The 27,064-nt window shown below is 41.5% G+C and overlaps 1 protein-coding gene across 7 annotated transcripts in view; it reads right to left on the reverse strand.

The window, feature by feature from the left end:
* Nucleotides 1–24,385, reverse strand: part of rtn4a (reticulon 4a) — a 40,523-nt gene extending 16,138 nt beyond the window's left edge. For 2 of the 7 annotated variants that reach the window (XM_061911518.1, XM_061911517.1), the window contains exons 1-3: nucleotides 23,796–24,385; nucleotides 14,787–14,846; nucleotides 12,251–14,104 (exon numbers count right to left, since the gene is read on the reverse strand). In XM_061911518.1, the coding sequence (XP_061767502.1) occupies nucleotides 12,251–14,104; nucleotides 14,787–14,846; nucleotides 23,796–24,213 (2,332 nt within the window). In that variant the 5' untranslated portion in view covers nucleotides 24,214–24,385. Of the gene's footprint in view, nucleotides 1–2,682; nucleotides 2,830–12,250; nucleotides 14,105–14,786; nucleotides 14,847–23,795 lie in introns of those variants that run through there. The other 5 variants (XM_061911519.1, XM_061911520.1, XM_061911521.1 and 2 more) reach the window with 5 other exon arrangements.
* Between the last annotated feature and the right edge of the window lie 2,679 nt (nucleotides 24,386–27,064).

Genomic DNA, 27,064 nt, shown 5'->3' on the forward strand with positions numbered 1-27,064 from the left:
TCGCAAGTCATTGGTGCCACACCTGTTTCCACAAAACCAAACCATTGGCAACACTTTTCTTTGCAACATCTCACTCTCGTCAGTGTTAGAATTAGTCATGTTTTGCAGCTAAGGAAATACATTTATTTTTTATCGTTTGCAACTAAAAACTTTCATTCAAGTACACAAGTGTAACACACTTACACACTCAATAAATGGACCAAGTGTACGCATACCAGTATAAGACATACACACTTAATTGACTAAGTGTAAGTACGTAAGTGTAACACACTTACGCACTTAATAGAGTAAGTTTATGTACACAAGTATAAAACTTAAATGGTAATGGTAAATGGATTATACTTGTATAGCACTTTTCTACCTTCAAGGTACTCAAAGTTCTTTGACACTATTTCCACATTCACACGTTCACCCACTGATGGCGTGTGCTGCCACGCAAGGCCCTAACCACAACCCATCAGGAGCAAGGGTGACGCATCCTGCAAGGTTGGTAGAAGGTGGGGATCAAACCAAGAACCCTCAGGTTGCTGGCACGGCAACTCTCCAAAACGCGCCATGCCGTCCCCACTTACACATAATAGACCAAGTGTAAGTACACAAGTGGAACACACTTACACACTTGATAGACTAAATAAGTGCAAGTACACAAGTATAACACTTGCACACTTAATAGACGAAGTATACAAAGGTTACAGACTTACACGCTTAGACTAAGTGTAAGTACATAAGTATAACACTTACACACTTAATAGACTGAGAGTAAGTACCTGAGTGTAACACATACACACTTACTAGACAAAGTGTAAGTCCACAAATGTAACACACTCAATAGACTAAGTGTAATCAAACCTACATACCATATTCACACTAATAGACTGTGTAAGTACACAAGAGTAACACAAATACACTTAATAGACTAAGTGTTAGTCTACAAATGTAACACACAAACTTAATAGACTAAGTGTAAGTACACAAGGGTAACATGTACACACTTAGACTAAGTGTAAGTATACAAGAGTAACACATACACACTTAATAGACTAAGTCTAAGTATACACGTGTAACACACTTATGCACTATGGGGCAGCATAGCTCGGTTGGTAGAGCGGCCGTGCCAGCAACTTGAGGGTTGCAGGTTCGATTCCCGCTTTCGTCATCCTAATCACTGCCGTTGTGTCCTTGGGCAAAACACTTTACCCACCTGCTCCCAGTGCCACCCACATTGGTTTAAATGTAACTTAGATATTGGGTTTCACTATGTAAAGTGCTTTGGGTCACTAGAGAAAAGCGCTATATAAATATAATTCACTTCACTTCACTAAATAGACTAAGTGTGAGTAAACACGTCTACCATGGTTAATAGACTAAGTGTAAGTACACAAGTATAACACATACACAAGTAATAGAATAAGTGGAGGTACACAAGTATAACACTTACACACTAAATAGAGTAAGTATACAAATGTAACAGACTTACACACTTAGACTAAGTGTAAATACACAAGTGTAACACACTCTATAGACTAAGTGTAATTACACAAATATACCACATACACACTTTATGAACTAAGTGTAAGTAGACAAGTATAACACACTTATTACACGCTTAATAGACTAAGTGTAAGTAAACAAGAGTAAAACATACACGTTTAATAGACAAAGCGTAAGTACACAAGAGTAACATACACACTAAATAGACTAATTGGAAGTATACAAATGTAACACATACACACTTAATACACTAGGTTAAGCACACAGGTGTAACACACTTATTACACACGTAATAGACTAAGTGTAAGTCCACAGGAGTAGTACATACACACTTTAGACTAAGTGTAAGTACACAAGAGGAACATTCACACAAATTAGAAGTATACAAATGTAACACACACACACTTAATAGACTGATTGTTAGTACACAAGTGTAACACATACACACTTATAGACTAAATGTAAGTACACAAGTATAACACATTCACACTTAATAGACTGAGTGTAAGTGCACAATTATAACACATACACACTTAATAGACTAAGTGTAAGTACACAAGTATAACACATACACACTTAATAGACTAAGTGTAAGTACACAAGAATAACACAGTCTATTAACACGTACACACTTAATAGACTAAGTGTAAGTAAACAAGTACAACATATACACTCTTAATAGACTAAGTGTAGTAAGTACACAATTGTAACACACTTACACACTAAATAGACACAAGTATACAAGTGTGTAAGTACACAAGTGCACCGACTGAGACAGACTTTTTGTGACAAGTTTTAGACTTGGCTTATGAGCAAAGTGCTCAACTCCTCCAGCATCAAACTCAAGCTAACGGAGGCTCAAGCGTTATTTGATCATCATTAGCATATTCCTGTCCTTCCAGCCAATCAGCGGTCATTTCCTCCATCCCTCCGATCCACCTTTGGACACCGCTGCAGCGTGTCCAAAGGTCCCGCGCTGGAACACGCAGCACATTGCACAAGACCAAACCCGTTAATAATGACTTTTATCTGAAAAAGGAGATGCGACTGGACTAAAAATACTCGAAGCTGTCCTCCACGTCCATGGAGGCACATCACGGCGAGGACGATGTCCCGCTCAGCTCACGCAGCAGCAAACAAAACATGTCTTCATCATGGCCAGACAGAAAGGAATAAAGATGGGAGGCGTACCCTGCTGCCTCCACGCAGCTTTGCTTGAATCCACACAGGTCTTGTCCATGGCGGACGATCACAAGCACACATTCCACGCGCACGCTCGCCTACACTGTACTGGCAGGAAGGACGAGGAGGAAGGAGGAGGAAGAGGAGGAGGGGGTGTTGCAGCAGTCAGCTGACCGTCTGCCATCAGCGCTCTGACGCAGCAACATTGCAAAAGGCATTGCCACACCTTTGACTCATCATCTTGCTGCCCTCCATGCTCCCTGACCTGCTGATCCACACCATTGGACTTTTTAGGTCAGATCTAGGTAAAATACGGCCCACGGGCCACAGGCGGCCCATTAAGATTTTCAATCCGGCCCACAGGACATTCTACATAATTTTTTTAGACCCATCCAGCTATTTTTGCAAGTACACAAGTATAACACATACACATGTAATAGACTAAGTTTAAAGGCCTACTGAATTGAGATTTTCTTATTTAAACGGGGATAGCAGGTCCATTCTGTGTCATACTTGATAATTTCACGATATTACCATATTTTTTCTGAAAAGATTTGGTAGACATCATCGACGATAAAGTTCGCAACTTTTGATCGCTAATAAAAAAGCCTTGCCTTTACCGGAAGTAGCAGACGATGCGCGCGTGACCTCACTGGTTGTAGAGCTCGTCACATCCTCACATTGTTTACAATCATAGCCACCAGCAGCTAGAGTGATTCGGACCGAGAAAGCGACAATTTGAGCGAGGATGAAAGATTCGTGGATGAGAATAGTGAGAGTGAAGGACTAGAAAAGAAAAACAGTTAAAAGGGCGAGGGCAGTGAGAGTGATTCAGATGTTATTAGACACATTTCCTAGGATAATTCTGGAAAATCCCTTATCTGCCTATTGTGTTGCTAGTGTTTTAGTGAGTTTATATGGTACCTGAAAGTCGGAGGGGTGTGGCCACGGGTGTGGTGACCGCCAGTGACACAAGCTCCGTTCATAACTACGGTAAGAGCCAACTTATTACCACAATTTTCTCACCGAAACCTGCCGGTTGACATGTGGTTGGGATCCATGTTCGCTTGACCGCTCTGTTCCATAGAAAAGCTTCACCTTCGGGAATTTTAAACAAGGAAACACCGGCTGTGTTTGTGTGGCTAAAGGCTAAAAACTTCCCACCTCCATCTCTCTGCTTTGACGTCTCCATTATTAATTGAACAAATTTCAAAAGATTCAGCAACACAGATGTCCAGAGTACTGTGTAATTATGCGATTAAAGCAGACTACTTATAGCTCGGATCGGGCTGGAAAAAAATGTCCGCTACAACAGGTGACGTCAAAGGCACGGGTCATCATATCGCGACATTTTCAACAGGACAATTCGTGGGAAATTTAAAATTGCAATTTAGTAAACTAAAAAGGCCGTATTGGCATGTGTTGCAATGTTAATATTTCATCATTGATATATAAACTATCAGACTGCGTGGTCGGTAGTAGTGGGTTTCAGTAGGCCTTTAAGTACACAAGTATAACACTTGCACACTTAATAGACTAAGTATACAACTGTAACAGACTTACACACTTAGACGAAGTACTTTATCATGAATTGATTAATGTGGACCCTGACTTAAACAAGTTGAAAAACTTATTCGGGTGTTACCATTTGGTGGTCAATTGTACGGAATATGTACTGAACTGTGCAATCTACTAATAAAAGTATCAATCAATCAAAGTGTAAGTTCATAAGTATAACACTTACACACTTAATAGCCGAAGTGTAAGTCCACAATTGTAACATACTCAATAGACTAAGTGTAATTACACCTATATGCCACATACACACTAATAGACTGTAAGTACACAGCTATAACACACTTAGTACACACTTAATAGACTAAGTATAATATACACAAGAGTAACACACACACTTAATAGACTAAGTGTAATTATACAAATGTAACACACAAACTTAATACACTAAGTGTAAGTACACAAGAGTAACACTTACACACTTAATAGACTAAGAGTACACAAGTATAACACACTTAATAGACAAAGTATACAAATGTAACAGACTTACACACTTAGACTAAGTGTACATACACAAGTGTAACAAACTCAATAGACTAAGTGTAATTACACAAATATATCATATACACGCTGAATGAACTAAGTGTAAGTAGACAAGTATAACACTTATTGCACGCTTAATAAACTAAGGGTAAGTACACAAGCATAAAACATACACACTTAATAGACTAAGTGTAAGTACACAAGAATAACATTCAAACAAAACATACTATTTGTAAGTATACAAATGTAACACACACACTTAATAGACTAAGTGGAAGTACACAATTGTAACACATACACACTTAGTAGACTAAGTGTAAGTACACAAATATAACACATACACACTTAATATTTATTTCTAGACCAGGGGTCTCAGACACGTGGCCCCCGGGCCAATTGCGGCCCGCGAGACGTTATTTTGCGGCCCTCACCTTAACATGAAAGTTTAATGTTAGTGTGGCCCGCAAGTTTTATATGAATGGAGTTTGACAGCGTTGTGTGCGTAGCTGAAGGAACCTACCAAACGCAGTGTGGTATATGGCTCTCAGGGGCCGAACATTAACATCACTTGCATGATGCAAGCAGAGAACCGTTTTGCCGCTTTTCCACTAGACCCACGCGCGCTCTTCCTCCCTCCCTCCCTTGCTCGCCCGCCTGCTCCCTCTCTCCGTGGGGGACAACAGTTGGAAAAGTGGGCAAAAGTCCCCAAAATGTTCAAAATACCTAACCAGGTTCGAGTCCCACAATTCCGCCGCCGGCCGCGCAAGTCCCAGGTTGCCTAAAATGTCCAAAACTCACCCAGCCAAGTCCCCCGGGAAGGCTGTGTGTGTGTGTGTGTGTGTGTGTGTGTGTGTGTGTGTGTGTCTCTCTCTCGTTCCCTCCCCCGGCGCCGATGTAAACAGTTGAGGCCGGGCGGTCCGGAAGCTTCCTTAGCACTCCGCCGAAGGCCTGAGCGACAATACAAAACTGTGGTGCACTGGACCCCAGCGCCGATACTCCGACAGAGTCGCTGGGCGAATCGGACGTGTAACACGTTAGTCGTGATGTTAGCCTGTTCGGGGCTAATTGTGCTACCGTAACTGAACACAACGGCGAGTAAAAAATACAAATAAAAACATTTAAAAATATATTTTTTTAAGAAATATTTTCTTGTGACTCCCCTCTTCCCCAGGCTCTGCATCCAGTGGCCCCCAGGTAAACTGAGATGGAGACCCCTGTTCTAGACCTTCAACATCAAAACTGTAGCCGCCATTATGATGTGCAGTGTTGTTTTCAACCCTTGTGTAACGTTCATATTGTTGTTACTCAGCCAGGGTTTGTGGGTCTGATGGACCCCTTGCATTTTGTGGCTTTTAATGCCTCACGATCAAACACTTTAATGTTAAAATACTGAACAGATGTTTACCTTATCCCAACACACACACACAGCAGGCCTAGACAGGAGGAGAACAGAGTGTAGCTACACAGAACATCAGAGGGTGAAATGTGCGAGAAAATGAGAGCAGACAGTGTTGACAAACAATGTTGCAACCTGGTGTGGGAACCACAGGTGCAGAAACACAAAAGAAGAATCCATGTGGGATGCAGAAACTGGCAGAGAAATTTTCCGTGCAACATTCATATTGTTGTTACTCAGCCTGCGTTTGTGGGTCCGATGGACCCGTTGCTTTTTGTAGCTTTTAATGCCTCACAATTACACTTTTATGTTAAAATACTGAACAGATGTTTACCTTATCCCAATAAACATCTGTTGAGTATTTTAACATAAAAGTGTTTGATTGTGAGGCATTAAAAGCCGGAAAATGCGACGGGTCCATGCATATATCATTTATACACAGAGACAGACACACACACACACACACACACACACATACATACATACACACATACACACACATAGGACCCAGGACTACTCAGGACCTTCGTATTGTCATATTAAAATGTAAAATAATTATAAGAGACTTTATGGACGCCCTATAAAATATAGGAACGAGTCGTGTAAATGACTCAACCTTAAAAGGACATAACTACTTCCTGTGTGTTCATTTAGCATCAGTAGCTTGTTGTAGTAACAGATTAAGCCCACCAGAGGGCAGCAGCATCCTGAAAGCGGCTTCACTAAAAGTGATCCCAATCAGGCTCTTTTCAACTCTTCAGTCCTTAACGAGCTCTTCACCTGAAGGTTCTGCAGAACTAACACTCCCCTGGTGAATGATGTCATCATCCTGTGACGCACCTTGTCCTCCACCAACACTGGCCTTGCACACACTTAGACACACAAGATAAGGACAGGATGTGAGGCGACTACTTGCACCAGCTCGTTGGCTGCCTTCCTTCCACAGAATCTTCAGGGGGGCTGCCAGCGTCGCAATGCGGGGAGGAGGCTTTAATTAGCAACACGCAAAAATGCAAGTCTGATTCACTTCTGTAGAAGTTTGCTGACAACTATCACATCTTCGGCCAGGACGCAGCTGAGTCACCTTATTCCAATGCAGACAAGATGCAGTTGCTTACGGCTGGACAAGTTCCAAAGAAGGAGAACATGTCTTTATTCCTGGGAAAACTTGCGTCAGTCCAGTAGAGGGGGACGATATGAAACTAGCAGTGACATTTTCATCAAGAACCTGGACACATCCGGCCCGAATACGCTGGATGGAACAATTCAAACAAGGGTTGATCATGTATGCAGTGTTCCAGCCACCCTGTGGGTGGCAACAGCGAGGCATGTGTCGGAGTGACGCAGCAGCAGAAGAAGACTACTTATTCAACCCGTCCATCCATCCATTTTCTACCGCTTATTCCCTTTGGGGTCGCTGGAGCCTAGCTCAGCCACAATCGGGCGGAAGGCGATGTACACCCTGGACAAGTCGCCACCTCATCGCAGGGCCAAACACAGATAGACCAGACAACATTCACACACTAGGGCCAATTTATTGTTGCCAATCAACCTATCACCAGGTGCATGTCTTTGGAAGTGGGAGGAAGCCGGAGTACCCGGAGGGAACCCACGCATTCACAGGGAGGACATGCAAACTCCACACAGAAAGATCCCGAGCCCGGGATTGAACCCTGACTACTCAGGACCTTCGTATTGTGAGGCAGACGCACGAACCCCTCTTCCACCGTGAAGCCCTTTATTCAACCCGTGAAAATTTTAATTCAATTGCCAAAATCGGACTTTGAAAAAAGACTGGACAACAGAGTGTGAATGTTCTGCCCTCGAGTCATTGTTTCCCGTCGGACCTTTTAAGAGACGGACGCATTGTTCCCTGACAAGCTGCAACAACGATAGAAATCCACACGTGTAAAACCTTATCACGAAACATAGTCAAAATATTGTACATAAATATATTTAGTTTGTGTTGAATTGCTGACTTTTGTCAAATACTAACTCCGGCGATAAAAGCTAGTTTAAAACATGCAGCGCTAAATTTGACCAGTAGATGCTTTAATTGTGATGAGTCACAATGTTTGATGTGAATGTTGATTCATTTATATTTTATAAATGACTAGACCTATTATTTTAAGGACAAAACTACTTCCTGTGTGTTCCTTCAGCACAGTGCTTCTCAATTTTTCTGTTACGTCCCCTGGAAGAACAAAATATTTGTACTATAAATAGCATAAATGGTATAATTTGTCTATGAAATTGTTATAGGTATACCTCTGCGTAACATTGTAAGCTTATTAACATTAAAAGGAAACAACACACTTGTCTCTTCTCCTCTCCTACAGTGTTTACAGTAAAGCCAAGTGCTACATACGTTTCATCATAAAATCATGTTCCCCGAGGTCACCGTACCCCCCAGGGGGGTCCGCCCCACTCTTTGAGGACTATGTTTACCATCAGTAAGTCAGTAGCTCGTTGGAGTAACACAGTAAGTCCACCAGAGGGCAACAGTGTCCTGAAAGATGCTTATCTAATAGCTCTTCACCTAGTTAAAACCTCCAGAACACAGGTGTCAAAGTCGTTTTCACCAAGGGCCCCATCGCAGTTATGTTTGGCCCCAGAGGGCCGCTTCTAACAGTGACTATTAATGTTAGAAAAAAATTTTATGCATTTTATTTTTATATTTTTTTAAACGAAAATGTAAAAAAAAATGGAGTAAGTTGCAATAATTTCACCTCACAATTTAATGTATATTGCTGTAAATGGAAAAAAAGTACCTCTGTTTTTATGGTAACGAAAAGGACTCTCAGCTGCCAGAATTTCTCTGTAAAATTAACATTATTTTTTTACTGTAAATTTAAAAAAATGCAATTTTAGAGTAACATTTTGGAATTCAAGCTGCCAGTTTATTTGTTTGTTTTACCACAAATGTACCTGTAACTGTGGATTTTTGGGTGTATTACTGTAAATGCCAAAACAGCACCACAGTTTATTACATAAAAAAAGTACTTTTTCATTTAGAGAAAAATGATGTAAAAACCACAGTAAATTTCACAATCCTACAATGAAATGTATTGCTACTTTTACATTGCACAATTGGATGGATAACTTGATTTGGAATCATTATTAGTATTTATTTCTATCTAAAAATGGTTTGAAGTTTTAATAATAAAATGTTGCATAATTAGACAATATTTACATTGACGTAATTTGAGATTAAATGGAGTGCATTTTTTCTTTTCTCCCAAACTACAAAAGAAATAGTACTTTATTGATACATATTATTTCTAGGCTTTTGAAGGCCAAATAAAATGAAGTGGCGGGCCACATCTGACCCCCGGGTTCAGTTTGACACCTGTGCTCGAGAAAGTTCTGCAGAACTTCCACTCCCCTGGTGATGATGTCATCATACTGTGATGATTTACTGGCTCTCTTGCCAAACAGCTATGATAATGTTACAAGCCTGGCGAAAGAGTCCATTGCGTCAAAGTACAAAGTATGTCTCCCCGGCGTGACTTTTCAGCCTGATGTGGACCAGCTTCATGCAATCATGGTCTAGGTTTATGCTCTCACGCTGTCCTCCGGCAAAACAATGGCCTTGCACACACTTCGACACACAAGATGAGGACTACTAGCACCAGCTTGTTGGCTGCCTTCCTTCCACAGAATCTTCAGGGGGTCTGCCAGCGTCGCAATGCAGGGAGGAGGCTGTAATTAGCAACACGCATATATGCAAGCCTGATTCCCTTCTATAGAAGTTTGCTGACAACTATCAAGTCCTCGGTCAGGATGCAGCCGAGTCACCTAATTCCAATAGACAAGATGCGGTTGCTTAGGGCTGTGCACGTTCTAAAGAAGGAGAACATGCCTTTATTCCTGTGAAAACTTGTCTCAGTCAACAATATGAAACTACCACCGACAATTTCGTCAAGACCAGATCTGATCAATCTAAGGAGTCCTTTGCCATAGGCAGGGCGGACCCTATTATCAGCAATAATTTGTAGGTCAATATATCATAGACAAAAAAAAATCTTACCCGCCTAGGCCTTTCTGATGTATCATAAACAAAAAACTATTTTGGATGATATGTGTTTGCATGTAAAATGTGTGATATCATGTGTGATACGAGCAGCCCCGCAGCGTGTTTACTTGTGTGTGATATCATATGTGATACAAGCAGTCCCGCAGCGTGTTTATTTGTGTGTGACATCATGTGGGATGCAAGCAGTCCTGCAGCATGTGTACTTGTGTGTGATATCATGTGAGATACAAGCAGTCCTGCAGCATGTGCACTTGTGTGTGATATCCTGTGCCATACAAGCAGTCCCGCAGCGTGGTAATTTGTGTGCGACATCGTGTGCGATACAAGCAGGTCCGCTGCGTGTTAACTTGTGTGTGACATCATGTGCGATACAGGCAGCCCTGCAGCGTGTTTACTTGTGTGCGACATCATGTGTGATATCAGCAGTCCCGCAGAGTGTGTACTTATGTGTAATATCATGTGGGATACAAGCACCATGTTTACTTGTGCGTGATATCATGTGCGATACAAGCAGTCTCGAAACCTGTTGTGTGTGACATCATGTGCGATATAAGCAAGCCCGCAGCGTGTGTACTTGTGTGTGATACCAGCAGTCCAGCAGCATGTTTACGTGTCTGTGATATCAGCAGTCCCGCAGAGTGTGTACTTGTGTGTAATATCATGTGCGATACAAGCAGTATGTTTACTTGTGCGTGACATCATGTGCAATACAAGCAGTCCTGAAGCCTGTTTAATTCTGTGTGACATCATGTGCGATATAAGCACGCCCGCAGCGTGTGTACTTGTGTGTGATACAAGAAGTCCAACAGCGTGTTTACTTGTGTGGGATATCATTTGCGATACCAGCAGTCCTGCCGCGTCTTTAATTGCACCAACCTAATTAACATCTAAATGTCCTCCAATAAGCACACAAAATTGGCCTTTTCTTCCATCTCACTAGTCATTTACTACAAGGTAAACATGCCAGGCTATAGGGAGCTCACAGCTACACAACAGCTAAGCACACAGTAGCAAACAAGCTAGACAGACAAAGGTAATAATTAAACATCACATTTGTTAATATAAACAAGTATCAAATAATTGTACTTGTATATTGCTTACAAATACAAAGTTTCCAAAGCAGAAGTGTAGCAGAAAGTATCTAGTAACAAACGTGGCCGCATACATGGATTCTTGTGACCACTCGGTGTCACCAAAAGAAAAAATTACCACTCCACTTCAACTTAAAGACAGCAGAAGTCCAGTCCAGATGGTTAATAATAAATAGGTTAGCGTTTTCATACCTATCACCGTTCTCTGAATCGAACCTTTTCTAACATTCCACACTAATAAACAATAGTATTTATGATTCCTTTTCTGCTGGTATGGTATCGAAAGTGAAAAAGTGGTATCTGACTACAAGTTTAAATGTTAAATTGAAACACCTACAAAATAGTAAGGACACGTGGTGAAGTTTGACCTGGAACAGGATCCTCTAACACTTGATCCCTCCATCTTTCACATGTTCTATTTGAAGTCCATGGTACCAAATAAGGCATTTAAGTAGAACCTTAGCTCTTCCCGTATAGAGTTGATGTGGATTACACTCAACACTAAGAGTTTACTAATTTATGAATTGTAGTTATTTACGAGCTTCAAGAAAAAATAATTAGAGGGATTGTTGGAGGTTCAAGGGCAGAGCAAAGCTAATACAGTCAAATGATATTATTCTCTCTTTGCAATTTAACGTAATGTTGGCAGTAAAGAAACGCTGGTAAACCACCAGCCTAAGAAGGAGTTGGGCTCCTAGCTTGGCCTACATGTCAGTGGGTGTTTGGTTTCACATTAACATTCCAGGTTATTTCCAGAGAATAAAGAAATTCAAAGCAGATATTTAGGGGAGCCACACATTCAGTTGAGGGTTAAAATGTCAAAGAAAACGCAGGCAAAGGTTGGATGCGAAGAACTAGGTAGCACCAGGGAGAAGGTGGTGGTTGTTGATGGTTGAAAGAAAACGGGAAGAACAAAAGAGTGACGATGGAAATGAGGTCGATGAGGCCAATGAAAACGGAGGAAGTGCGAGGGATGGTTTCCATGCTTTTGTTTACCTGCTGTGAGGTTCAAGTTTGGCATCTTGAACAGTTTTCCACCTTCCGCACTCTTCTTAGCGACCTCTTCTGGCTTCGAGAAAGTGGAATAGACCAGTGGAGTTTGGGATGATGGTTCCTGATGAGTGACTTTCTCCAGCTCGGCTTTGCTCTTCTGGGGGGACTGGTTAAGAAGGCGGTACGAGCTCTGACTATCGTCCTCTTCGGCCTTCCCAGCAGGCTGGATTATCTTTGTTGGAGCAGACTCAGTAACTGAAGACACTTCCTTGTGCTTAAAGCTCAGGTCCTCGTCCATGGGGATCTCGGGGGCCTTGGAGGATGCAAACTTGGAAGTGTCTAATGCCTCAAGGAACTCATCGATTACTCCCTTGGGTGGTCTCTCGATAAACTCAAATTCCTCAGATGAAACTTCATGCTCAGAGACCTCTTCAGCCAACTCGGGGTCCTCGAGCTCCATTTTAAAGTTACTCTTCTCCACCTGGAAGCTGGCAGGGTTCTTGGCCATCGCTTCCAGGACAGGAGACAGAGAGTCTGCAGTTGGCGACTCTGAATCTGAATCTTCAGCAGGGGCTTTCTTGCTTTCAAAGTTGAGAGGCTCAAACTTCTCGTTCACTTTGGGAGAAACGTGACTTGAGAACCAATCTTTCTGTTCATTTTTGACAGGTTGCTCTTCTTTGACGTGTGACGGCGAGGTTTCCCCAGCCTCTTTGACAAGATCAAATGCACCAAAACTTTTGACATCTTCATCTTTTGGTTTATCAGACACTTTAACCTCCATCTCATCAGCCATCTCCTTTAGCAGAGACACTTTAGCATCGAGAGCAAAGGGGTTGTTGGCTGACAGATTGATTGGGGGATTGGGTGACTCCATCATCCTACGTTCAAGAATGGGGCTTTGCTCCTCTGGACTTTCCTCAGAAGAACCAGAGTCCATTTTGTCAGGGTTGAGCGGAGAAGATTTTAGGATGTCTGGAAGTGAGGGCGGAAGACCAGACTCCTCCTCTTCGTCCTCATCTTCCTCTAGCACACCAGACGAGAACTGACTGATTGGCTGCATGAGGGAGTCAGTGAGCTTCATCCCTCCCTCAAATATTTTGCTCTCATCTAAGAACGATGGTAGGTTATCCTGGAGCTCTTCAGCTTGCCTGTACTGGACAATATCTGGAGTGGGACATTCTGACACTGTTGTGGCTCTCTGGTCAGACTTGGATTCCTCTAACTTATAGGAGCCACTGTCTGCCAGTGGGGAAAAGCCCTCGAACGGGTTATTCTTCTTCTTCACCTCGTACATCAAGTCGTCGTCATCATCATCATCGGACTGGTTGCCATGCAGATCTGGCTCATACCTGGCAGAGCCAAAGGTGTCTGCATTCTTGGAGAAGGTATCCATGGAGACCTTGGAGTTGTCTTGCGATGCTAGGAATGGCGAATCCCAGTGCTCTGTTGGGTCAAAGGAGGCAATGTGAGACTCGACAACCACTGAGGCTGTCAAGGGGGAGGGGTCTGTGAGAGACCGATCCGAACTAATTAGTTTCTCATCAGGTGAGAATGAAACTCCACTATCTTCACAAAGATTGTGAGGCCCTGGGTCTTTACCTAAACTCAGGTAAGGAGCAGCTAACTGATCATCCTTATTTTGACTATGACCGGAGTCCTTTTCTTCTTCACCCCAGGACATTTCCTTGGATCGACCAGTTGGGGCCTCCATGGAGAAGGGGCCCAAGGGTCCAGTAGGTCCTAGGAGAGAGGGCTGGTTGGGGCTTTCGCTCAAAGAGAGCTCTTCCAGGGAATCAGGAGAGTGAAGAGGGGAGAGAGGAGAGATGGGAGCAGGGGCATCACCCTTCTGCCCAAGTTCTTGAGTAGAGAGGGAGGAAGGAGGGAGAATGCAATACAGCACATATCAAAAGACAAACTCCATTCCTTGCAGAGTTGACCATACCTGGGTTGAAGTTACTAAAAGCAAAACAAGTGCTCCTGAAAGCTTGACTGGGGCTGGTAGACTGTCGAAAAAAGGGGTCAGTTGTCTGAAAACGCCCCAGTAAATGTTAGCCGTGTTGAAATAAAATTCCCACAGAGGTTGTCAGTTTCTGTAATTAAAAACTAGTTATCCCCCAGGCATCAACCTGCCACAGTCAAGACAGGCCAGCATTCGTCAGGTTTCCATCTATATGTATTTAATGAATATTTTATGTTATTGAATACTCGACCCAGGTCTGGCATCATAAACCATGCTAACAGCTAAGTGGCGATTCTTCTCTCTTTTAGAATCCTCACCACTACATCGAAATATTATCTACCTATAGTTTGTGAAACTGCCATGCTACTCTGCAAGTCACAAGACAGTGCAGTGTCAGAGGCACACAATCAAACGTCTCACGTGCAATAGATGCTACAGAAGACAAATCCACTTGTGGCATGCAGGGGGTTACTTTGTCCACTTAAGCTGAGTGACGGTATCACATAGCAGGGAAGACACTACAGTGGAGACACAAACAGGGGAGAAGACAGAAAAACAAAGCCAGCAGAGAGAACTTGCCTGTAGGGAATTGCATCAGAGGCTGAAGCTGAGCTTTAGAAGGAGAAGGAGGAGGAACATCTGCGGAAGAAAGGACAGAATGGCAGTGCCGTCAGTCAGCATTTAAGAACGAAAAAATAATTAGGTGTCTAACTCACAGGTGGTCCAAAAAGAAGCTGCTATCTATTTAAACAACTGACACATTTGTGTTTGGTTTTAAAATAAAACATGTAATAGAGAGAAGTGTATTCTCGGTTAAATGACTGCTTCTGATAAACATTCCAACAAAGTGACAACGTTGCAAGAGAAGCACACACAACACAAACAACCCCAGTGATTCCATTTGTAGAGCAAATAACATTCTCAAAATGACATTAAAGAAAAGAATGCGTGGGCTTTTTCTTCCTCACTAACTCAAACATTGAAGGTTCTGTTGTTCCAAAGTGAACATGAGCGGTAGAAATGTAAAAACACTCCATTTTCCACAAACATGACCTCTACACAGCTCAGTCAGTGGACTTTAAAATACAGACGGCAAAATTCTAGAAACAACTCAGCTTTGTGGGCTTCAGTGAAGTTTGTAGAAAAGCTGGAAACTCCCCGAGGAATTTGGAACACAAAGCCAGGAAGTGTAAATGACAAGTACATAATTTCAGGAAGCTGTGATTGGCTTCTAAATGACTTGAGGAGGCCGACAATCAAATCAGCCGCAATCAAGCGCGATGATCAAAATCTATCATGCGTCTCATTGGCGATTAAGACATTGGAAAGCTTGATCGTTGGCTGCCAATCACAGACAATTGATCAGATATTCGGTTACCTCTGCTGTCTAGGTTTAGCTTCCAGCGATGAAAAGGACCTAGGATTGAACCAATGACAACGTTAAGCTTTGTACTTAAAACACACCAAAGCACTCAAACATTGATACATGTCAGGGTCAATGTCCCTCACGTCTGTACAAAAAATATTAAACCTTTCGGGTCAATGTCCCTCACGTACAGAAAATATCTAATATGTCTGGGGTGTTTCAACTTTTTCCTCTTAAAGTAAGATGGGGGATATTTTAATAGTCAACTTTCTGTTTAATCAAGAGCAAAAATATATTGAAAGTAGGCCAAGACATGATTAACAATTGCTTGGATTTTACTGACATCTCGTTCGGCTCACGCCTTGCTCATTAAATATGCGTGCTGATATGTTCTTAATAGGTACTAGGCGCTATTTAGCCTCTCTCAAAGAAAAAATGCCATACGCTTATGTTGTTTTCGTCTGAACGAGCCGGTCAAAACGCGAAAAGGATAAACGTTTCTTCAGAGTTCCTCCAGGGGTAAGTAACCAAAAAGGGCGGAAGAGTGCAAGATTTGTGGAAACAAGGACGAGAAGAGCAGCTCACATGACTTTGCGGTTACTTCGTTAAAAGGTTTGTTTATTACTTCCCATCTACGTCTTACCTTGATATTTCGAATTTCTTACATGTCTGTTACGAGCATACTTGCCAACCCTCCCGAATTTTCCGGGAGACTTCTAATTTCAGTGCCTCTCCCGAAAATCTCCCGGGACAACCATTTACCCGAATTTCTCCCGATTTCCAGCCGGACCTGAGTGGGGACAGCCTGTCGTCACGTCCACTTTTCCTCCGTATAAACAGCGTGCCGGCCCAGTCACGTTATAACATCTACGGCTTTTGAATAGTGCACAACTGCACACACAACTAGAAGGACACTATTTTATATGTCTCCGTTATCCAAAGGTCTATCTTTAGCCCATAAAATAGGCAGGCACGCAGCTATTTCTCAGCTTGTGTTTATTCCAGCCGGCAGTTTAATACACTGACACACAACATCCGGAATCCCATCATGCATTGCTTCAAAACTACAGCAAATAAAAATGTCCAAAAAAAGAAAGTGATAGAAAATAGAACGAGGATGGACAATTCAAACCTAAACTCACTCCTTTCCTGCAAATTAAATGTCACAGATGCTGCCCATACCTATGCTCCTTCAGAGGCTGTGCTACTGGCTGCAAAGCATTGCACTTTCAAATACAACAATGATTAGAGAGGAGTATAGTTATGTCTGTGTATATGCATAAATAAATGAACATTCAAGTATTTATTTTATATATTAGGGGTGTAACGGTACGTGTATTTGTATTGAACCGTTTCGGTACGGGCGTTTCGGTTCGGAGGTGTATTGAACGAGATTCCACACGGACAAATTTGGTAGCGCACCGCACGTTGTGTAAACAATGCAGAGCGAGGCAAAACACAAGGCAGGCTAGCAGCGACCGGGCTAAGACAACATGCAAAAGCCAGGGCTGGAAGACCCTCCTGCCTTGTTAACATCTCCCCTTTGGGAACACTTCGGCTTCGCGGTGCGATACAACAATGGAGGACGGAGGTTTGCCGACATTGTTCAGCAGCAGTAGGGTATGCTTCTGCCAACACGTCAAACATGCTAACCCCTTTGAAGCGTCACCACCACCAAGTCAACCTCGCTTTAAGGAAGAGAAAGGGGAGCGTGATCCAAACACTGCAATCAAGCAGCTGCTCCTCGGCCAGCCAGACAGGGCTAAATCAATAACAAATGTTTTTATAGCAGCACATTTAAGACCATCCATCCATCCGTTTTCTACCGCTTGTCCCGTTAGGGGTCGCTGTATTGCATTAAAACTAGATTTTGACCCACTTCTATGGTGGAAGAACAATGAGCCCATATATCCTCTTACTACCAAGTTAGCCAGGCTGGGGGGGGACGTTAATCTGAGGCTGAGTTGACTTGAAACTGTTTAATGTTGCCCTTTTTATTCGTAGAAGAAAAGTTTTGTCATTTTATTTCATCCGAGCAACAACTGGAGGCAGTTTAATGTTTATTAACGTGGACCCTGACTTAAGTTGAATATATTAGTTGGGGTGTTACCTTTAGTGGTCAATTGTACGGAAATATGTACTGTACTGTGCAATCTACTAATAAAAGTCGTTATCAATCAATCAAAAAAAGCACTATACGTAGAAAGGTTTTGTTAAGAAATCATTCTGAGCCTTATCTTGTTTAGTTTTTATTTTATATATAATGACCACATTAACCCTTGCAATGGACCCTGTGTGTATATGTATGGTATGCCGTTGTTTACAAATTTGGTAAATAAATAACCCCAAAATTTATATTTTGTTGTTTTCTTACTGTAACGAAAATTAACCGAACCATGACCTCTAAACCGAGGTATGTACCGAACCGAAATTTTTGTGTACCGTTACACCCCTACTATATATATATATATACACACAAGTATAAAATAAATAATTGAATTTCAGTGAATTCTAGCAATAAATATACTCCTCCCCCCTTAACCCTGCCGCCCCCCAATCTCTCGAATTTGGAGGTCTCAAGGTTGGCAAGTATGGTTACAACTGTTTCCAAAAGCACCAACTTGGCGAGTCGAAATAAAAGAAAGCAAATGTGAGCAACACTTAAGAGTTAAGTTTTCTTTGTTTGTGTGTTATTTGTATGATAGCTATTTCATAGCTAGTTATGTATTACATAGTTATGTATAATAGCTATTATGTGATTAACAATTCAACATCTTGTAGCCTTCGTTGCATTTGTATTTATTAGTCTGAACCTAATTGAATTTCACGTTTGGATTAAGCCATGGAACAGTTCTGTGGGCGGGCAAATGGCGCCCAGGCCAGACTTTGGACAGGTCTGGCTCATGTAGTCATACAGTCATCAAGGGAATCGGAAGAACAGAACGTTCCAACAGTGTAACAAACGTTGTATTAAACATTCTGCCGTTACAAAGGATTGGAGTTCAGGTCGATGTATTTATTTAACAATATTTTGAGAAGGACACCACCTCTACCCAGACTGTAAAATCCAATGATGACAGCGCGAGTAAGCGCTCGGCAGGCCGTGACGGTGCTAAAAGCTGGACTCTGCCAGAGATTAAGAGCCGGTTCTTGTCACATTAGGAGATCTGTCTGACTGCGGCATGACGGTCAGCTGCTGTGTTGGCACGGTAACAAAAACACAAAAACAGATTGGCGCGCTTATCTGCGCTCATCTGTGACCAGGACACCAAGAAAACAAGCACACAAACACTGGGTTGGTTGCATATAATCCACCTGACTGGCTGGCACACACGCACTGACGGACGGACGTGACCCGAGAGAACCATGTGGGTCGGTGCCACTGGACAATTAACCCCTCTGTCAATCAAGGTGTGTGACAGGGCGAAGAAACGACACGTGTCACAGTAGGAGTCACAGGATCAGACTGGGAAGCCTTAAGGAGCTTTAACGAGGACAGAGCCAAATTTTACAATACAGACTAAAAGAAGTATCTAGCAAACAGAACCAGGAAATGGGTGAGGTTTTACTTGGCAAGGCGTGGATCTCCTGCAGGGGACATATTTTCACAGGAGACTCCTGAACTGTGCTTTTGTTTGCAGGATGACACAAAATCTACTTGACAAGACTTCCACATGAGGGTCTTGCCCCGGATTTCCACTGGATGCGTAACAGATGCGTAACGGCTGCTGAACGACGCCGTTATCCACAGTCTGACTATCCCCACCCTCGTTCTGTTGCGGCTCCGTCGTTCAGCGAAATAGTGTGCACTTTTTACAAGATTTGATATCTTATTTTGGCTGGAAGTGTTGAGGCAACCGGCAAATGTAGAATCTGTGCATATATTTAGCACAGAAATGTGACTTAAATCAGAGGTTTCAAACTCAAAGTCCGGGGACCAGATCTGGCCGGCGACATTATTTTATCTGGCCCACAAACACCTGGAAACGTGTTAATAAAGTACTTAATATTTTCTCACTAAATGTAATTTTTTTTTTTCATTTTGTCAGAAAAAATAAGTACTGCTTACACTTTTACACTTCAATAGTATGCAATATTGCAACAAATATTACGGTATATTATCATACTTTGCAAACTTGTGTTTGTCTAAATAAAAATACTTAACTTTACAGCAAACTACCAATCAAATTAATAAAACTGACAAATTTTAAGTTGTTCTTTACAATAGTGGGGGGGGGGGGTCCATTTTTTTATTTTTTTTTTCCTTGTCATGAAAAAGGGAGGTTTTTGTCATGAAAAAGGGAGGTTTTTGTGGTTGGGGGGATCCATTTTTTAATTTTTTTTTTCCTTGTCATGAAAAAGGGAGGTTTTTGTGGTTGGGGGGATCCATTTTTTTATTATTTTTTTCCTTGTCATGAAAAAGGGAGGTTTTTGTCATGAAAAAGGGAGGTTTTTGTGGTTGGTGCACTCATTGTAAGTGTATATTGTGTTTTTTATGTTGATTTTATAAATATATATATATATATATATATATTTTTTTTTTAATAAAAATGAATAAAAAATTCTTCTGCGGCCCGGTGGTTGGGGACCACTGCTTTACAACACATTACTGTAAATTGGAAAAAAAAAACTTCGACTGTTTTTACGTTAAAATTCTGTTGACTGCGCTGCCAGTTTTTGACAGTAAAATCTGGGGTTGTTGTTTTTGATGGTGTATTACTGTAAATGGAAAGTCGGTACATTTGCCTTTACGGTAGAAAAACTGGCAGATAAGTTGCCAGAATAAGAAAACAGATTGTACTGGTTTACCATGAACAATATAATGTTGTAAAAACCAAAGCCAATTTAAGACAAAATTTCTGGCAACCGAGTTGCCAGCTTTTACTGTAAACCCCGCCCCCCCAAAAAAACAGTGGTACTGTTTTTCCCTTTACCGTAAAATGTTGTAAAAGACGGAAAAAACACTATTTTACAGTAACATTTTGTTAATGTAAAGTTTTTACTGTACAATCAACAGTCTACTTAAAACAATTCATACAATTGATAATGAAATCCAGAGGCAAATTCATACATTATTCGCTGTTACAAGAGAACCTCTGATGGCAGCCATAACTGTAATGTGGTTCCAATGAAAACGGAAAGCGTCCGCCGCCATACCGGCGCAGTTCTGCTGCCGTTACGCATCCAGATTAAATCCGGGGTCACTGACCTGACCGAGGTGATGATAATAAAGATATTTGTTCTTATTGAGATCAAAATGGTTCTTTAGCCTTGATGTGAGTCCATAAGGCTTTCTTGCTACCTCGGACTCTTTTCATCTATGACATCTGCAGTGACGGCTAAGCTTAAAAGACGGCCATTAGTATATAACAATTACAAGCTCAAGACTTAAAAGCCTACTGAAACCCACTACTACCGACCATGCAGTCTAATAGTTTATATATCAATGATAAAATCTTAACATTGCAACACATGCCAATACGGCCAGTTTAGTTTACTAAATTGCAATTTTAAATTTCCTGCGAGGTATTCTTTTGAAACGTCGCGGAATGATGACGCTTATGTTGACGCGTGCTTGTGACGTTATTGGTTGGAGCGAACATTTCAGCCCAGCACCACACACGGCTAAAAGTAGTCTCTTTTCATCGCATAATTACACAGTATTTTGGACATCTGTGTTGCTGAGTCTTTTGCAATTTGTTCAATTAATAATTGAGACGTCAAAAAAGAATGCTGTCGGTGGACAGCGGTGGATTGCAGCTGCCTTTAACAACCGAAACACAGCCGGTGTTTCTTTGTTCGTTGTGAAGCTTTAACACAGAGCAGTCAAGCGAACATGTTTCTCTATGTCAACCACCAAGTTTTTGGATGGGAAAATTGTGATATTAAGTCGGCTCTTACCGGAGACTTCAGTGGATTATGAGACCTCCTCCTACAACTCAAAAAGGCAGCTGTGATCTTGGTTCCTCGGCTTCTCTCAGAGACACTGGCGTTCACCGCAGCCATCCGACTTTCAGGTATGACTTTATAATCTCACTAAAACAATATTAAAACAATAAACAGATAAGGGATTTTCCAGAATTATCCTACTAAATGTGTCCAACTACACCTGAAACGCTCCCACTGCCGCCACCTGGAGCCGTTGCCTTTTTTTTTTTTGTGCTTTACTTTTTTTTTGGTGCTTTACTCTAACTTTCCTCATCCACAAATCTTTCATCCTCGCTCAAATTAATGGGGAAATCGTCGCTTTCTCGGTCCAAATAGCTCTTGCTGCTGGAGGCTATGATTACAAACAATGTGAGGACGTGAGGAGCCCTACAACCCTTGACGTCACGCGCTCATCATCTGCTACCTCGGGTCTAAAGGCAAGGCTTTTTTATTAGCGACCAAAAGTTACGAACTTTATCGTCGATGTTCTTTACTAAATCCTTTCAGCAAATATATGGCAATATCGCGAAATGATCAAGTATGAAACATAGAATGGACCTGCTATCCCCGTTTAAATAAGAAAATCCCATTTCAGTAGGCCTTCAACGTTTTAAGTCACTCCAATAACACCTCAGCAGGTGACAGATTTGATTTTGTCCGTAAGACACGCAGACTCATGTTGCTGTCAGACAGGTATTTCAAACATCAGACGGATGCTAATCCGGCTCGTCGAACGATCTGATAACCGCGTCGTACGCTCCGCCGTCACGTCTCTGATGGGTGAACGTATGAACGAGCACAACGAGATGACAAAGTCCGTCCTGAATGTGTCCGAGCATCTAGCCTTTGTTCAGTCAGTCAGGCAGCCCCGCCCTGCCTCGCTCTCTCGCTCTGCAGACTGCTTCCAAGCCCGCAGGCCTCTGTGGATGAAATCTGTCTCATCTCCATGCTGAAAACCACCAAGTCACCGCATTCACTTAGCATAGACAAACTCAGCAAGTTCACATAAAACACAAGACGGCCTTCTTTCTCCCTAGTAGCTGCTTTTGGGGCTGGGGGGGGGCTGGTATTTGGCTGGGCCCCGGACAGGTGTGGACACCAGGCCGGAGCCCACAGGGCCCAAAGGAAGCATCTAGAAAGGGATTGCGGCAGGTTACAAGCAGGGTGGCGATGCTGGGAGGCGACCATAGCACATGTTTTTGTTGTTGGAAGTAATCTGAGAACAGGCTGCCATTACTGGACAGATCCACGTCTTTAGACAACAACCCAATCCCAATATTAAACTATTTATAGTCAAAACAGTCCCAATCGTGAAACGATTCGATTCAAACACGGTAGCAATATTAAAAAAACAGTGACAATCTTAAAACGGTTCGATTACCACATGTTATACAATAACCTACGATCCGTTTAATGGCTCTGGAAACGACGAACGAACACGCCGGCCCAGCCGTCTCTTTTTGATCCTACAGGGGATACTTTTATCACATAAACATGAGCCTTAATGCGAGTTTATGTCGTTAATATGTAAAGAAATTGGCGATAAGGTGTGTCCGATAAAGGAACCATGCTACAGCTAACAGAAGGCACGCAGCGGGCGGCGGCAAAGAGCAGATGGGGGCTGTTCTTCTTCGGATAAAACACGTTAGGAGTGACACTGGAAGAGGGCACATTAGGCCGTTTTATAGCTAAATATGTTATTTAAAGTGTAAATATGAACTATTCTTGTCATTATTTATGGCTCGGGGGTGTAACATGACACGATGATGCAGCACATCATCTTCCTGTGCCTAAACAGGTGGGCCGCATAGACACCATAGACCCTAAAAAAAAAACAATTAAAGCCCACAAAATGTACAAAAAAATAATTATAATTTTAGTCTGAATGTGCTTTTAAACCCGTTTGGGCAAATGGGCGGTGTCAGCAAGCAGCTTGTCGCCGTCAAGGTGGCGCGACTAGCCGCGAGCTAACAGGCTAACCGGACCCAAAGGGCTCCAACAATCGTCACCATAATGCGGACAAATGATGGAAATAAATCCCATTTAGACGACATTGAGGGTGGCAATGTTGCTTTAAGACACCGAAGCCCACATAGGAGCTCCAACGGACCGGCTGTGAAGCACACAAAAGACAGCCGCCTCCAGACGTCCATAGGCGGACGTCATTGTTGGAACATTGAACGTCCATTAATTTTATTTTCTAACGTCGCACTTTTCGCTTAAAAAAAATAACTCCCACAAAGTCCGAATTTAACATAGGTGGCCGGTTATCGTGCAGAATACAGAATACTCACAAGATGCCGGAGCCGGTGATGCTTGTGTGTCCGCAGGTAGCTGAGCTTCCTCTGCGGGGGATGGCGCTGCTTGCTGGGCTTGAACCGCGGGGAGGGCGTCGCTCACCGGGCCAACCTGTGGATCGTCCTCCGCCCTGTCCGGCTCTACGAGACTGTGCTGGGAACCGGAGCGGCTGCTGCTGCTGGAGTCCGGGCTCGGCTGGTCCTGCTCTTCTTGCGGTGGTTCTGGGTCGTGCTGGTCGGTGTCTTCAGCCATGTGCCGCTCCAGGGCGTCCTGGCCCCCGCCGACCAGGTCCACGATGTCATCCATGCTGAACAAGTCCTGCTTGGGCTGGTCCGGCGGCAGCAGCTCGGCCTGGTAATGGTGGACCCCCTCGCTGAAGAGAGACGTGCTGGACGACACTTCGTTGTCTGCCATCTTCCTTTGTCCAATTGAGACACTTTGGACAACTTTTTTTTTTCCACTTCTTTTCACACAACAACGAGAGGAGTCAGATCGGACCCAAACCCTCCAGCCGGTGGACACGCGAAGTTTCGGCCGCAGAGTCGAACCCGAGGCGTGGAGCAACGGCACTAAAGTTGAGAAGGCAAAAGAGGAACACTTTTACTGACCAATCAGCGCCTGAGGCTGTTTCGCTGACACACAAGCTGACCAATCATAGCGGCGCTGGCGACCCCCCAAGACCCCGCCTCCTGGTGTCTGTCTTCAGGAGCAAACTGGGAAGTTAAAAATGTTACACAAGCTCCTGCAACATGTGAGCAACACGAAGGCCGACGTGGCACACGCACTTACAATATATATACACTATTTATACACTATACTGTATATATCATATTCATACTGTACATGTACAGGGTGTCCTCAAAGTCTGCACATTCCATGTGTTTGATACAGCCCATGCACAAAAGCTTAATTTAATTATTTGTTTTATTTAATATACTTGCAATTCATAGCTTTAAAAAAATATCAAAAATATTATAAATTATGTAAAAAATATCCATAATTTAAATGTTATGTTTATTTGTTCAAAATGGATCTTCATTAGTTGCTACAAAAAAGCCACTAATCTTAATGGGTGTCACATGGGGACACAATCCATCCATCCATCCATCCATCCCTTTCTACCACTTATTCCCATTGGGGTCCTGGTGCCTATCACAGGTATAATCGGGCGGGAGGCGGGGTACACCCTGTACAAGTCACCATCTCATCGCAGTCACACAATACAACAATATCTAAATACCGTATTTCCTTGAAATGTCGCCAGGGCGCTAAATAATTTAAAACCTCTTCTCACTCCTGCGCTTACCAAAGGCATGCGGTAAAAGTAAGCATGCGCTAATTATTTTAAAACCTCTTCTCACTCCGGCACTTACCAAAGGTATGTAGTAAAAATTTGAGTGTGATGTAAGATTGGACCTTAAATCCTACTGAATAGCTCTTAATCTTCTTCCCTTCATGCGATTTCAAATTACCGGTATTGAAATCAGCCTCCTCCATTTTGAAAATGATGACAGGGGAAGTGTCACTCGTGATGTCACGAGTAATACCAAGTATGCACTAATTATTTTGGGAAGCGAGCTTGACCCGGCAGTAATTCAAGGCAGGCGCATACTATATGCCCTGCGGCAATTCAAGGAAATACGGTCAATCTCAAAAACATAAAAACACTCAATATCAAAGAATATGTATATGATAATAACCTTTGTAATAATTTCCAATTACTTGTGTATTTATTAACTAAAATATCAATAAAGTCTCATTATTAACATGTACATGAAGAAAATGGAGTTAACTTTGTTGCTACGGAGGCTTTATCATAATAAAATGATACCAATTTAAAGACAATTAAATATATGTTATGTGTATTAATTTAGAATGAATTAAATCAAAACTAATAATTCAGTCTTATTAATTGTTGTTTATTGCTTTCATTTAATATATTTACATTTCATCACTTTAAAAAAAATATTAAAAAATATTATGAATGATATAAAAAGTATCAATAATTAATAAATGTTATGTTTATTTGTTCAAAATGGATCATCTTTAGTTGCTACACAGTTACCATGGGGACAATCACACAATACAATAATATCTAAATACATCTATAGATTAGAAAGTACATATGGAATAAGCGGTAGAAAATGGATGGATATATATATATGATAGTAACGTTTTTTAAATAGTGAATTATTACTTGTAATGAGTATGTGTGTAATTTTTAAATTAATAAAGTGTCATTATTAACATGTACATGAAGAAAAATGAAGACTTTATCTGAATTAACTTTGTTGCTACGAAGGCTTTATTATAATAAAATGAAACCAATTTAAAGACAAGGTTAAAGTTAAAAGTCAAAGTAGCAATGATTGTCACACACACACAAGGTGCGGCGAAAATTTTCCCTGCATTTAACCCATTACCCTTGATCACCCCCTGGGAGGTGAGGGGAGCAGTGGGCAGCAGCAGTAGCCGCGCCCAGGAATCTTTTTTTGTGATTCACCCCCAATTCCAACCCTTGATGTTGTGTTGAATGTATTAATTAATTTAGAATGAATTTAATCCAAAATGATCATTCAGTATTATTAATTGAAAACACAAATATGTGGAAATTAATTAATTCGACAATTCAATAGATTTTAAGTGTATTAATTCATTTAGAATAATTTAGTTAAAATAACAATTCAGTGTTACTAATAAAAAAAATATAAATGTATTTTCTTGCTTTCATTTAAGATACTTACATTTCATAACTTAAAAAAGACAAACAATTTTATAAATTATTTAAATGTTATGTTTATTTGTAAAAATAGATCCCCATTAGTTGCTGCACATAGTGGCCACTAATCTTCATGGAGTCCGTCACACAATAAAATAATATCTAAATAAATCAAAAATGTATAAGTATATGCTAATAAAGTTTTTTTAAATAATGAATTAGTACTTGTAATAAGTAAATTTAGATGTAAATGTATTAACTAAAATATCAATAAAGTCTCATTATTAACATGTAGAAGACAAAATATTAATTAAGTTTGTTGCTACGGAGGCTTTATTATTATAAAATGACACAATTTGAAAGACAATTAAAAATATGTTAAAAGTATTAATTCATTTATAATTAATTTAATCAAAAATAATATTTTAGTCTTATTAATCTAAAATGTAAATACAATTAAATGTATTAATTTGGACTTAATTTAGTTAAAATAACAATTCATTCTTATTATTTAAAAAATATAAGAAATATAAAATATAAACAAAA

Source organism: Nerophis ophidion, linkage group LG09 (assembly GCF_033978795.1).
Source record: "Nerophis ophidion isolate RoL-2023_Sa linkage group LG09, RoL_Noph_v1.0, whole genome shotgun sequence".
Taxonomy (NCBI): domain Eukaryota; kingdom Metazoa; phylum Chordata; class Actinopteri; order Syngnathiformes; family Syngnathidae; genus Nerophis; species Nerophis ophidion.